Source organism: Silurus aristotelis, assembly GCF_946808225.1.
Source record: "Silurus aristotelis genome assembly, chromosome: 4".
Taxonomy (NCBI): Eukaryota; Metazoa; Chordata; class Actinopteri; order Siluriformes; family Siluridae; genus Silurus; species Silurus aristotelis.
This window is the reverse complement of record NC_139577.1, coordinates 2,184,683-2,197,208: the sequence shown is the minus strand read 5'-3', so window position 1 is coordinate 2,197,208 and position 12,526 is coordinate 2,184,683. Positions and strand designations below refer to the sequence as shown.

At 38.0% G+C, this 12,526-nt stretch overlaps 1 protein-coding gene across 1 annotated transcript in view; it reads right to left on the bottom strand.

Annotated features, from left to right (window-relative positions):
• Nucleotides 1-2,252: 2,252 nt before the first annotated feature.
• The window catches only part of rps6ka2 (ribosomal protein S6 kinase, polypeptide 2), a 29,570-nt gene continuing 19,296 nt past the window's right edge, over nt 2,253-12,526 (bottom strand). The window contains exons 11-21 of the mRNA XM_083540374.1: nt 11,824-11,888; nt 10,446-10,548; nt 9,865-9,995; nt 8,407-8,532; nt 8,086-8,175; nt 7,610-7,768; nt 7,190-7,351; nt 5,636-5,712; nt 4,356-4,473; nt 3,906-4,043; nt 2,253-3,453 (exon numbers count right to left, since the gene is read on the bottom strand). Of these exons, the coding sequence (XP_083396500.1) occupies nt 3,328-3,453; nt 3,906-4,043; nt 4,356-4,473; nt 5,636-5,712; nt 7,190-7,351; nt 7,610-7,768; nt 8,086-8,175; nt 8,407-8,532; nt 9,865-9,995; nt 10,446-10,548; nt 11,824-11,888 (1,295 nt within the window). The 3' untranslated portion in view covers nt 2,253-3,327. The remainder of the gene's footprint in view (nt 3,454-3,905; nt 4,044-4,355; nt 4,474-5,635; nt 5,713-7,189; nt 7,352-7,609; nt 7,769-8,085; nt 8,176-8,406; nt 8,533-9,864; nt 9,996-10,445; nt 10,549-11,823; nt 11,889-12,526) is intronic.

Sequence of the window (12,526 nt, the reverse complement as noted above, 5' to 3'; positions counted from 1 at the left end):
CTTTAGGGTTATATAGAGTACCCATTCTCATAGGGTTACATAGAGTACCCATTCATTTAGGGTTATATAGAGTACTCATTCCCTTAGGGTTATATAGAGTACCCATTCCCATAGGTTTATATAGAGTACCCACTCCTTTAGGGTTATATAGAGTACCCATTCTCATAGGGTTACATAGAGTACCCATTCATTTAGGGTTATATAGAGTACTCATTCCCTTAGGGTTATATAGAGTACCCATTCCCATAGGTTTATATAGAGTACCCACTCCTTTAGGTTTATATAGAGTACCCATTCCCATAGGTTTATATAGAGTACCCATTCCTATAGATTTATATAGAGTACCCATTCCTTTAGGGTTATATAAAGTACCCATTCCCATAGGGTTACATAGAGTACCCACTCCTTTAGGGTTAAATAGAGTACCCATTTCCATAGGGTTATATAAAGTACCCATTCCCTAAGGGTTATATTGAGTACCTGTTCCCATGGGGTCATATATAGTACCCATTCCCATAGGGTTACATAGAGTACCCACTCCTTTAGGGTTATATAGAGAACCCATTCTCATAGGTTTATATAAAGTTCCCATTCCCTAAGGGTTATATAGCGTACCCATTCCCATGGGGTTATATAGAGTACTTGTTCCTTTAGGTTTAGGATTAAATAGGTACTCTACTTAAAAGCTGAAAAGAGAATGAAAAGACGAAGCAGTCATTGTTAAAGGAAGTGGTAATGAGGGTGTTGATGATGACTATAAGATAAACCTTTGATGAATCATAGATATCCTGCAGGTAAAAGCAGCAAAGAAAAGCTTTAGTTGTTAAACTGGTAGACAGACAACCCCACGATCTTCACATCTAAAAATGCTTTTCAAACAAGCTTTGCTGTTCCTCAATACTTTTTGACTTCTCAATAAACTGATGAACAGCCACAGTTGCTTCTCTAAATTCATAATAAGGTTGCGTCTTTTTGGTATGATGTTTATACAGCTGCGAATACTAATGTGTGTGAAATGTAGTAGTGTGATAATTTAACAAAAGAATCCTAAAACTTAACGAGAAAAGGAAAAATCAGTTCACATTTAAAGCCACCATTCAATCATTTTACAACTCAGACAGCACATTTTACGATACGATTTATTTAGAAACCGCCGGCATGCAAGCCAATACAAAGGAAAATAACAATATGAATCTGATCCACATTCTCAGAAATGAGGCTACTACAATGCACTTTTCCTTGTGCCCAGGGTGGTACCATCACTAATGCAACTTTATACCTTCTTCCTTCTATAGAATTGGACCTTAAGGACCAGAGATGTACTTTTTAAAGCTTTTTATAATAAATAATTAATTATTAATGATTATTTATGTGAATATGAAACCTTGGTGATTTACCTTCATGTTCAGGGTCAAAGTAAAAATACTTCATACATGCAGTTTTAGAATGCTGGTAAAACATTATACATTTAACACACATCCCTTCCAAAGAAAAACAAAAAAACAAGAGTAAGAAATGACTTTTGTTCACACTTCATTTTCAGTGATGTTCATAGTGGTTTAAAAAAAAGATCCCTTTGTTAACTATCTATATAAATCACTGATTTTACTCTTAGGTGCTCATGTATAAGTCTAGATTTAAGCTCAAAATCATGAACACAATCTGATTTGGTTTAAATGAAGGTTTAAGGCTTATGACTGAGGTAAACAGGTACTGTATCTGCTTTCTGCTTTTTCATATTTCATTCATGCTGAAAAACAAAAAATCGGGAAAAAACTCGAGCATTTTTCACAGGTAAGATTCGACTAAATGTGCATGTGCAATTTTTTTTTAATCACATTAAATTCCATCTTGCCAGAAATCTATCTTCGAAAACAGTCTGCGTATATTCCCTTCCTTAATGTTTTAGTAAAAAAAATAAAATAAAAATGGAGGAATGTCAGATTAGTGCAACAACGTGGGGGTACTTATTTACAAGCCTCAGTGTCAAACCGAACCATGTCACCAAGTGCACTTCGAAAACAAGGAAACGAATGAAACAGAACCAGCAGGCGAAATAAAAAATTTAATAAATAAATAAAAATTTATGATAAAAAAAAAAAAAAAAAGATATCTGACTATATAAAAAATTGCTTTCTAAATACATTTATGATAAAGAAGCAGACAAAAACTCCAAAGTATTTTTAATTAAATATAAATAAATAAATAAATAAATTTTCCACAAAAAATGTGTAATGCATACAATATATATATTTTTTAAATTGCTGTAAAACAAGCAAAACATTCAAAAACCACATCATTTCGAAGCGCTTGACTAAAAGCTTAAACAATAAGACGACGCCCAGTTTCACTCCTAAAGCCGCTCACGCTGCCTGCATGGTTGGATTTAGAGATAAAGAAATGGCAATAATGCTGCCATCTTTTATTGTCTTGTCTGTTCGCTAAGTCTCCTGCACTTAATATTGCTTTTCCTGCTGTGGTTTCTGTAAAACGTGTGTAAATGTGCTGACTGCCGAACACCTGAGCTATTCAACAAAGCGTTTATTTCCTAGCGCTCACCTTCTGTATATGTAGAATGATCAATTGGATAGGATTTAAGAAATATGTGTGTAAAGAAAGTAAAAAAAAAAAAAGTGCCTTCCTTTTTTTTCAATGTATTGTTTGAGCTTCTTGAAGAACTCAAGCATTTTGCATGATGTCAGACTGGCGGTTGTGAGCTTTCCATGTGAGTACCATGAGTTGTGTTAAGTCCAGTGCATATCTAAAGAAGTATTAGAATTTTTCAATCGCATATTGGCTAAGAGATAACTTGTGGTTGTAGATTTGTTCCCGGCTAAACTATTTCTTTAAGCTCTTCAGTGTTAGTAATTAAACATGCACTACAGTCTTACTGTCCATTACGTATATTAATTTTTGTGGACTTTACTCTACAGCCAGTGCCGGATGACAGCAATCTGGCGTAACATGACAGCAGTCATGTCCAAACATTTCTGCATGGCTCACAGCACATGATGGGCTTCACAGCTTGAGCGTGCAGGTTGTGTTATTTGTGCTCTCGGTTGGTGATGTTTTCTATTTCTGTCGCTACTCTTTCAATCCCTGGCAGGATTAGAGCAGGGAAGCTCGACGAATCTTGACGCCCTCGGCGTTAATGCGAGCAGCTCTCGGAAGCGAACTTCCCTAAAGCAGTGTACGTGGGGGGGAAATTTCGACCTTCTTCAGCGCTCACACGATCCGCTCCCCTATTGTGCATTGATGACTGCCTGGTTCTTCCTCCCAGGCTTGGAATATCTTCAGGGTCTATAGGTGGTGCTGTTGGATCGGGTGCTACAAACAAGTGGATGTCACTCTCTTCATTCCTCTTCTCTGCGCCAGACAGGATGCAAGGACAGGCTCGAGCTTTGGAGCTTGTGGAGTTCGGTTTAGAGCTAAATATGTAGCCGCCATCGCTCCCTTTAAAAGACAATAAAAAAGATCAGCACTCATTTTGTTTCTGATCTACTGTCCAACTGAAGCTCTAAGAGGCCATGCATTATAATGTTATAATGTTATTATAATGTTTCTTCCATGTTTTCTCGTGATCACGACTTTTATGTCGAAACCGTGAGGAAAATTAAGTTGTGATAAGAAACCTTTTAAAAAAATAAAAATATCATAATTCATGGCCTCAATGCAGTGTTCCAAAAAAACCAGATGGTGGCAATATTGTAACTTTTGTAAATGCATTCCAAAGTGCATCCAATACACACACACACACACACACCACACACACACACACACACACACACACACACACACACACACACACACACACACACACACACACACACACACACACACACACACACGCTCGTCTACACACAGATTTCAAGAAATATATCCCAAAAAACGATTATTTTCTGTACCTTGACTAAGTGCACGTCATGTCGTGTAAGCTGACTCATCGATAACTGCTCTTGGTTTACGATCCAGGGGTGACGAAGGACCAGAGGGGCGGTGAGACGCTGGTGAGGGTCCACATGCAGCATTTTAGTCACGATGTCCTACCAAACACAGGGCCACTTATTACACACAAGGAATAAGATCCCATCTGTAGAATGCTGACAGTTTAAATGTTGTGTTCTTAAAAAAAAAAAAATTTAATAAAATAAAATAGCCCAGGTTTTTTTTTTTATTCATTTTAAAAATGATATATCTATTTACACTAGCCTGATTGGATTTAAACTGAAATGAGAAAATTTTATAAAGCAAAGCGGTACTACACTACGCTACACTAAAACTGTACTTTTAGTACTTAACCACCAATTCTGTAAGGTATTTACCAAACAGCAATAACTGTTAGCGACTGTTCTAACCTTAGCATCATCAGACACCATGTCCCAGTTGCCCCCAGAGAGGGTGTATTTGCCACTGCCAATTCGAGCCAAGATTTCCTCTGGGGTATCATCAGGTCCACTGGCAAACGGTGTGAATCTGAGAACGCAAAAAATTCACATTTGAGCACTTCGGGCAGAAAAATGACTTTTTGTTGAAGCCCAATTTCTAAGAACTATTTTTAGGTTGCCAGGTTTACTGCGTCTTTCCACCCCCACCGATGCCCTGACTGATTACTCTGAGCTTTAAAGCTCAACAAACAGACAGGAACATTAAATTGTTTCAGAATGGCCTTTCCTCTCTACAGCAGTTGCTGAATTGACCTGGGCTTATGCACTAATCCTTTCAAGCTCCTGCTCCAGAAATAAAGGTTTTTTTGTTCATGTGCACGATTTGAGCGGCGAATTGGATTCACTGGTAGTGCAAGAAAGACGGGTCAGTGCTGGACTTCGGATAAAGTGTCAGGTGTCGGGCAGACGGTGCTGAATCGCTTCAACGAGGACAAGCTGTCATCTTCTCTGAACAGATTTGAAACTAGCTGTGCTTTGCCCGTGGAAGGAGTGCAGGAGTACAGAGCGAAGTGTATACAAGTTTTCTCATCGTATTAAAACCCACCTGCTGAAATCCATGTCAGATTGTCAACTAGATAAAAAAGTTCGTTTTGAGAAAAGATTTCGGAAACCCCAACAGGTTTATCGGAGGCTTTGCTAAAACAAACAGCTCCTACAATGTCCTAACTTGGTAGAAAATATGAATTTGTGTCTTTTATTTTATTTAGTTGATGCATCTTGATATCTAACGTTTGATACGATCGCGTGAATGCAGGAGAGTATAACGATGTAGGCCTGGATTTTTGGAACGGCGGCACAAGTTCTTTATTTCTCTATTTACTACTAGGGAGGACTCTGTGTCTGATATCAGTCCAAATCATGACCCGAAAAAAAAAAAAAAAACCATTATGTAAACCATAATCCAGTGAAAATTCCATGTCGGTAGCTGTAGTTACTATAGCAACAAATGTGGATATGCAAGCACATGCAACCATAGGCTGATGAAATAAATCAGATTTGATCCAAACACAGAATAAAATCTAAATTATTGGACCCGGTTTGTTAATTAAGCTTTGTAGTCATGTTAAAGGTCTTGTGTTGTACTGTGGCTTAATTTATATACATATAACATCAATAAATACTTTCATTTCTATTGCTGGATGTAGTCTAGACATTAGTGTGTGTGTGTATTGGAGAAATCATTTACTCACCCTGCAAGCATGGTGTACAGTAAAATTCCCAGACTCCAGATGTCACACGCAGCGTCGTATCCTTGCTTCTTCAGAACCTGCCACACAGAGCGATCGTCTCTGTCATCTCACAGCATGGTGTTAGCATAACGACTTTATATGTTCATTACCATAACGTCTCGAGCCGACTGAACCGAATCAAGAGACAGCAAGAAATATTTTACAGTTTACAATCTGCCTGACAGCTTTTCGGATTTTTAGATATATTTCTGTTTTATACACAACTAAATTCTTTTCATGATTCAAACAGTGTACATGTTGTAAGCAGATACAAATACAGACACCAGATACAAATACAGACACAAGTTGGAGGCACACTTCTCGGAAGGAAGCTTGAGAGATGGATTCACAGAGCGTCTGGTGGAGACTTGAGGTGTGCATCAGACTCAGAAAGAAAGGAGGGACAAGTGGAGGAAAGGAAAGGCAATAAAAAAGCTAAATTCAAATCCATTTGGAAAGTTTATAACACCTGACTGTATTTATATCAATTCAGTATTATTTGTGTGGTGCTTTTAGACAGTTTGTTTAAAAAATAGCTTTGCAGAGAATTTATAAATTTTGTGCCTATAAGTTTTCCCTAATAAGCGAGCCAGTGATGACGGTAGCAAGGAAAAAACCCCTGAGATGGTAAGAGGAAGAAACCTTAAAAGGAACCAGACTCAAAAGAGAACCCATCCTCATCTGCACCATCCATGACCATTGTATTTATTGCCTATAATCATCTTTCCGTGTACTGTTTATTTATATTCATATTATCCATATAATATTATTAATTCATTATTTTTATTTACTCATATATATCATATAACCTTACCAACATGTACACATGTAAATATTTTACACTGCTACCACTGCACTTCTGGGTAGATGCTAACTGTATTTTGTTGCCTTGTACTGTTACATGTGTAATGACAAAACAGTTGAATTTTATCTAATAAAATATTAATAAAATACATTTTGTTGATATTAATTACAGATAAAATACATTCTCATGCATCAGAAATTAAATGTCCATCTAGTGGCAGTGTGCAGTACTGCAGTCTGCACGCAAAAGTGCTCTGTTGTTTTAAAAAAATGTTCAGTGAACCCTGATTGCTATCCTTTTGTTTAATATTTCTTCTTATGATAAATTTGTTTTATAAGAATTAATACAAGGGTTTAGCTAATTGACGGGTTAGGATGCACTTTCTAACATTTAAAGTAAGCTATTATAGCAAGTGTTCTGCTGCAAAAGAAGAATGGCTTTTTACTTGTCACATGTACATTACAGCACAGTGAAATTCTTTCTTAGTATATCTCAGTGTTCAGGGTCATACAGCAAACCTGGAGCAGAGAGCATTAAGAGCCATGCTCAAGGGCCCAAGAGTGAAAGCTTGTTGATACTTGGGCTTAAACCTCCAACCTTTCAATCAGTAATCCAGAGCCTTTGCCCCTGAGGTACCACATCCCTGGTTTTTGCATATCCCAGCTTGCTAGGAAGCTCAGGGTCTAGGGGTCTATAGGTGATTTCACTACCTCTGGAGCCACGAAGTTGGCAGTGTAGCACGGGGTCATAAGGAGGCCGTTCTCAGCCCGGAGTTGTTTGGCAAAGCCGAAGTCACAGATCCGTATCGACTCTGGGTCGCCCATCTCATCCACATACAAGATATTGCTAGGCTTTAGGTCTCGATGTACAACCTGGACAAAAAAACAGAAAGATAAATCAATAGTGTAAATATGAAACACAGCAGATCATGCTGATTTGCAGGACAACATCTATGAAACGAGGCACGTTTATTCCGATTAATACAGGCCATGCAGCTTATTATAGCAACAATTTTCTTTCACACAGGAATAATTGCACAAAATATGAAGTCTTGAGTCCTGTATGTGTGTGTGTGTGTGTGTGTGTGTGTGTGTGTGTGTGTGTGTGTGTGTGAACTAAAGTGGACGGACCCCCTGTGAGTGTAGATACTCCACAGTCTTGGTAATGGTGCAGAGCACAGCAGAAGCCTCTCGCTCTGAGAAACCTTTGTGATGCAGGATGCGGTCGAGCAGCTCGCCGCCACGCATCAGTTCCATAACCAGATAGACGAACTTGCCATCATCATAGACCTGCACGCAGCAACACACACACACACACACACACACACACACACACACACACACACACACACACATACCACACACACACACACACACACACACACACACACACACACACACACACACACACACACACACACACACACACACATATATCTTATTGCTTATTTTAATGTCCTTTTCTACTACATGAGACGCATAAATGATGCTTTTATTTTATTTTCATTCTCAACTGAACCATTTTTTTCTCTAGCTAATTTTTGCCTGAGAAACCATGGTTCATAAAACACATTTATACTGCTTGTAACTCGGACATGCTGACTCACGTCTTTCAGGGTGATGATGTTTGGGTGTTGTCCATATCGCAGCAGGATCTCGATCTCCTCCGACGGGTCCTTCTTCGCTCTGTCTATGATCTGAAATAAAAATGACTGTGTGTGTGAACAGAAAACAGTGTTTGTGTGTGTGTGTGTGTGTGTGTTTGTGTGTGTGTACAGCTTTTATTTTCGTAAGTAACACAGCAGTAAAAAGGAACTAGAGATAGAAATTAAATACACAATACACATTTTATATACACCTACAGTGTCAAATATTATGGGTAATAATATGAACCAGTTGAAGAGAAAAAATAAATACATTTGCCTTACTTTAACAGCATATTCCACACTGGTGATTCTGTGCACACAGCGTTTGCATACTGAATACGATCCCACGCCGATGTCCTCTTTTATTTCATAGCCATCGGTGAAATGGATGTTGTTGCTATGAAGTTGCTTGAATGCAAAACGGAAACACTGTGTGAACATTATACTAATTTTACATGTAAAAAAAAACTCCCTTACAAATAGAAAAAGGGAAGCGTTCTTCAAAATGTTGCATTCAATACTTTCTTTAATTAAATATAGCTTAAATTGCACTGCATTTCAAAAAATGCATTCTATAGTATAATAAAAACTCATTCCTCACAACCCTGAGCAGAATCTTTTTTTTTTTTATCTACATCCCCATGCTGTGGAAAGTACAGTATAGACAGATATTTCTTGGCCTATTATGAGCCCCAGCAGGGACACTTGCAATCATAAAACCCCTCAAAACCATTCAAAGGCTCTGCTGCCTTCACAGATAAACCCATAAAATAGTCTGGTGAGTCTGAAAAATCAATCTGTTCACGGAAAAGGTTCGGACAAATGCTCACACTCTGCAGGTTCAATGTAAGTAAGGAATGGTCTTGTTGTGTGACGTCAGTGCTGTAGTCAGTAGAGCTCACTCACGTGGATGCAAATGAATCCCTCTTCCCAAACATTTTGAACCAAAAATGCTTTGCATGTAGAGCCAAAAAAGACTCAATCATGGTGTTATCTGACCAGGACTTCTCGCCATAGATTCTTCAATTAAGCTTCCATCACTGAAACCCTCAACAATGTAGGAAAGATAATGAATAGATATTCAGTGTTGAGGATGAGGATGGGTTCCTTTCATGGTTTCTTCCTCATGTCATCTCAGTCGCCACTGGCTCACTCATTAAAAATAAACTTAGAATTATAAGAAAAAAAACGTTTAGGCACTAAAGTTATAAATTTTTTAATACAACTTTAAAATTGCTTCATCTCTATAAAGCTGCTTTGAGACAATGTCCATTGTCTCAGATTATATTCCAAATTATTTCATTTATAGAAATGTGCAGTCGAGGGATAAGAGCCTTGATTAAGGACCCACCATTGGTAGCATGGTGGTGCTGGGATTTGAACTCGCAACCTTTTGACCAGTCCATCATTTTAACCACGGAGCTAACAATACAATGCAACAATAAAATAAACATTAAAGGTTCAAAATATTTAAAGCTATACAAAAAATGCATTCTAATATATAATCATAGTGTTTTAGGTAAGAATTGTATATAGTCACATACTCTACTGTATAATACAATATTTACTCCTAAGGGGTGTCAATTATTTTGGACTGCATTAGGGCAGTTGATGTGGGTGGGCCGAAATAAAAAAAAAAATGTATAAAAAGCATTGTATCATTTGCAGATACCGCTAAAAGATTAACGGTGAAATATGAACAAGTGCAGTTCTCTTTAGACTAAATACACTGTTTTTTACCTGCACTATAGGATTAATGGAGTTTGGTCTGGTCTCTGCTTTACACTGCTCCTGTCCCAGATTGGTGGCCACAAAGCTGAATCCACGGAAAAGCTGATGTGCATTAGCACTGGGAGGGACACCAGGCGAGTCTGAACACACACACACACACACACACACACACACACACACACACACACACACACACACACACACACACACACACACAATTACAAACCGGGACACGGATTCTGCATGAACAGAAATTCACAATTGATCAGATGTGTATGGTATGAAGCGACTTTCACAAGGTCCTAACAGATCTGCAAGTTCATGCTCTCAGTGTCACGTTGGCTGAAAGCAGATGGTTACATCACGCCAAATCCTGACATGCTAGGAAACGTGTGACTGATAGTTGTGTTGAAATGGAATAGAAAGCTGAGCGCCATGGTAACTGGTATATGATAGCCATCAAAATTGTGTCCGAAAATAATGTGTAACCACTTTCATTTTTTTCTTTGGCTTTGAGCAAAAGAAAAAAAGAAGAGAAAAATGAAAACCAATGACGCATCCAATCAGGAAAGAGCGGAATCGATTTGCACCTGTTGGAGTGCGGGACGTGAATTCAGGGTCGAAATGGAAAGTGTCCTCTGGTCTGCCGACTGCTGGTTTGAATGGAGGTTTGATTTCCTTCCTGTATAATTTCTGTCGGGTAAAAAGACACAATCAGCTGTTTTGTAATTGTATTTTAAATGGATCAAAATGCTAAGCTTCAATTCCCAGACGATTGTCTACAGCCTATTATCTTACACACTCACAACCTGAGCTGAGAGATTAACATTTTGGCGGGGACCAAAATGTTGTCACAATGATTGGAATATATGACAGTTTTGCAGATATTTTTTTTTTTAATTTAAAAAAAAGATTAAATAATTATTTTGTTTGCTGAAGTTATAAGGTTAGAGATGTGTAGGCAGAGCATTAGTTAACTACATTAATAATTAAGTCAAAACCCTTGTGTGTGTGTGTGTGTGTGTGTGTGTGTGTGTGTGTGTGTGTGTGTGTGTGTATTTGAAAAAGATTTCCAGAAAGAGATCTTCAGTTCTAAATGCCCACACTTGTAAAAATCTTGCACAATCCCTTCCCTGCTTTTATTTTCTCTCTGATTTCATCTCTTTGCCAACACCCACCCACCAGCCAGATCTCTTGTATCATACAAAAGCTGCAAAATGGGAAGAACGAAAGCTAACACGTGCTTCCACTGAGACACGTGAAGCCAGCCACCCACATCATTTTTTAACCTGCTGCTCAAGCTGCATCATGGGTCAGCGTTACACTCTTTAAGGAAAGTGCTTTCTGCCCTCTTTTGCATACAAGAGCTCCAAGATGGCTGCCTGCAATTAGCTAGAGACAGTGTGATTGATATTGGAGAAAAAAAGTGCAGTGTTTGTGCAAACACCTAGTGCAAACCGTGCAGGACAAAAGATAAATACACAAAATACACAAAATAGCATTGACTATTATACAGTCTGTATATGTTATACAGTACAATGGGGAAAACTTATACACAAAAAGATTTCAGTCCTTTGTTCTGTTATGTAGTTCAATGCTGTGTGATGTTTTATGTAGCATCAGGGTTCTGGAAAAACATTGTCTCATTTCAGTGTGTACTGTGACTTGAAAGTGTATAAACAGGGGTCACAAACATGGTGCCCGCAAGGACCACATGAGTCGCCTGCAGGCCTTTTCTAAAAATAGCCCACCATACCGCCACTTACCAGTTAGCTGCTTACCAGTTAGCTGCATCTAATTTTTTTTATAAGTTATATAAGTTTATATAGTTATATAAATAAAGTTTTGCATATTGATATTGATCGGTTCCCTATTTTTTATTTAAATTATCTTTTTTATTTTACTTTATCTTATTCTGGTTTTCTTTATTACATTCAAACCAGCAGGTTGTCAAGAGAGCCGACTTACATTCCAGTCAATGTTTGTGAAGAAGTGGTGCCTTTTGATTTCTTCCACTCCATCAGGTCCAGCTCCTAAAGAGAAGTCCGAGAGGCAAAGATCAAACCATCATACCATAATTTGCCATATTATCTATAAAATGAATTAGACCTAGAATTGAGTAGACCTTTTCATTTGTTTCTTGTATGCACAATAAATATACTGAAAGTCAATACTCTGGGTTAAAGTCATCCAGCTAACCGATTACATTAAATCATTAACAGGCCAAATTATAAATTTTTGCATTCACTATCCGGTTGGCTCTTCTCAGCTCCTTTCTAGAAGAACATTTTGAATGACGCATCAGTTTTCCAGATTTTTCTTTATAACCTTGTTTCTGGTGGGTATATGTATAAGCTAAGAAGTTGCCTGTTTTAATAGTTAATACAAGACTTCGACCTGTCTAATTGTGCTCAGCATGCTACCACTACTGATTTTCATTCTGCTTCATGAATAATACAGCGTGTGATTCTCAGAGTCACATTCAATCACTGCTCACACAAACGGTCTGCACCCGAGCCTCGGCGTGAATCTCCTCAGGCTTAAATAAGGTCTATTTCTAGCACTGTAGTGGAGCACTTTGACATGAGAAACCGGGTGTTCTACAGGACTGACATATAAAACTTTAACACGTATTAACTCAAGCCTGATTAGAAGACGCAATTGCAAGCTA